Here is a 1,775-nt window from a genome sequence, read left to right on the forward strand (position 1 = left end):
CGCCACTCGATGTCAAACATGGTGTTGGCAGCGCTGGCAGGGAGAGGGACACCATAAGCAAGGGCCACCTGTGTCCCTCCCACCATCCCTGGCCCCCCTTTCCTGGCCCCCCCAAGGCCACACTCACACTTCAGTGGCCACAGCCTGGATGCCCCCATGGGCCACCAGAGTCCAGTAGCTGCCAGTGTCGGTGTGCAGGCTGCACTTGTTGGTGTCACGATCAATCTGGAGCTGGAAGGTCTCATGGTTCAGCTCCTCGTCCTGGTTCGCCGAAACGTTGACGCCTGGAGGTGGGAGCAGCTGTTGGCACCGGCCCCGCTCTGGCCACGTGTGCCTGCCGGCCCCAGCCCCTCCCCAGCAGTGGTAAATCCTCCAGCAAACAATCGTGCTAATTGGGCTGGTTAATCTGATTGCGGCTGCATCCATCTGGTTACGGCCACAGTGCACAAACCCCCTATTTATAGCCTGCCCCCCACCCGCACCCGGCACTAAGCTGCTTGGCACCAGGGCAGGTGCGTTCCAGGTGCCTGTGGACACAGCACAGCCACAGCTGCCTGGCTGTGGGGGTCGCCTGGGCACCAGGCTGCGTGTGCAAGCTGTGCAAACACACAGGTGTGCCCCCATGGCCGTGCACTAGGGACCTCAGTCCTACATGTAGGTGCAGGCATGTGGCACACATGGGGCTGGAGAGAGCCCTGCACACCTGCGCACACACATGGGCTGCAGAGCCATACACAGGTATGTCCACACACAGCATTGTTCATGCACAAGCGTGTATGGGCTACACACACGCATGCACCTGCAAACGCTGCACAGACCCTGCATGCACATGTATGTGTGCATAGACACTTGTGTTTACACACACCTACCTTTACACAACCATGGAGCTCTACACATACATGCACACCCCTAAACACCCCCTCAGACCCCTCTACACACCCCCAGACTCCTATATACACCCTGTACACAGCCCCAAGGCCCCACTGCTGCTCCCATCCGGGCCCCACTGGCTGCAGCCCCCCCACCCTTTATTGTAGAGTCTTCTCCCTGATGGGGAGCCCCAGGGGTGCCCTGGCTGTGGGTGCTTTTGGCTGAGTTTATCCCCATGGTGGGTCCCAATGCAGGCAGGGATCTGGCAGGGAGGTACAGACAGGGATGGAGCAGGCAGGGAGCAGGTAGCAGGGAACTGGCAGGGAGCAGGCAGTGAGGTGCAGGCAGCCCTTACCCTGCCGGATAGAGACGTATCTTCCATTGGCAGCTGTGAAGACCACCTGTGGGTGACTCTCCTCCAGGTCAAAGAGTTCATCCTTGCCTGGCTTGGAGCTGCGGCCAGATTTGAGGGTGCCGGTGGGTCCGGTGGGCGCCAGGTATTTCCCGTCGCAGTCCTTGAAAGCCAACTTGCCAGCCTTGAACTCGAGGGTGTACCCGGTGCCGGCGCCGGGCTCGGGCACCAGGGCCCCATCGCAGCGCAGGTAGCGCTCGTCAGCCGTGCGCAGGCTGTACTTCTTGTCCTGGAAGCAGAGGGTGATGAGAGCATCCACCCCCCAGGGCAGGTTGCTGTCGGTGGCAATTTCATCCTCCTGGGCGCTGAGGTGGGCGTAGCGGCGGCGGCTGATGCTCAGCAGGTTGGCCTGGGGGTGCATGGCCAAGTGCACGGTCCAGAGCTCCCCCTCCGTCACGCTGGGGGCGAAACAGGAGAGCTGATCCTGGCGCCCCCCGAAGAAGCGCCGGTGCGGGGCCGACTGCAGGGCCCAGCGCCCGTCCGACTGCGTGAT

The 1,775-nt window shown here is 62.1% G+C and overlaps 1 protein-coding gene across 1 annotated transcript in view; it reads right to left on the minus strand.

The window, feature by feature from the left end:
- The window catches only part of FSCN2 (fascin actin-bundling protein 2, retinal), a gene marked incomplete at its 5' end in the record, with an annotated part of 2,333 nt that extends 558 nt beyond the window's left edge, over nucleotides 1-1,775 (minus strand). The window contains 3 exons of the mRNA XM_010002817.1: nucleotides 4-33; nucleotides 128-284; nucleotides 1,226-1,775. Of these exons, the coding sequence (XP_010001119.1) occupies nucleotides 4-33; nucleotides 128-284; nucleotides 1,226-1,775 (737 nt within the window). The remainder of the gene's footprint in view (nucleotides 1-3; nucleotides 34-127; nucleotides 285-1,225) is intronic.

The sequence above is a fragment of the Chaetura pelagica genome, unplaced genomic scaffold (assembly GCF_000747805.2).
Source record: "Chaetura pelagica isolate M959 unplaced genomic scaffold, ChaPel_1.0 scaffold47, whole genome shotgun sequence".
Classification (NCBI taxonomy): domain Eukaryota; kingdom Metazoa; phylum Chordata; class Aves; order Apodiformes; family Apodidae; genus Chaetura; species Chaetura pelagica.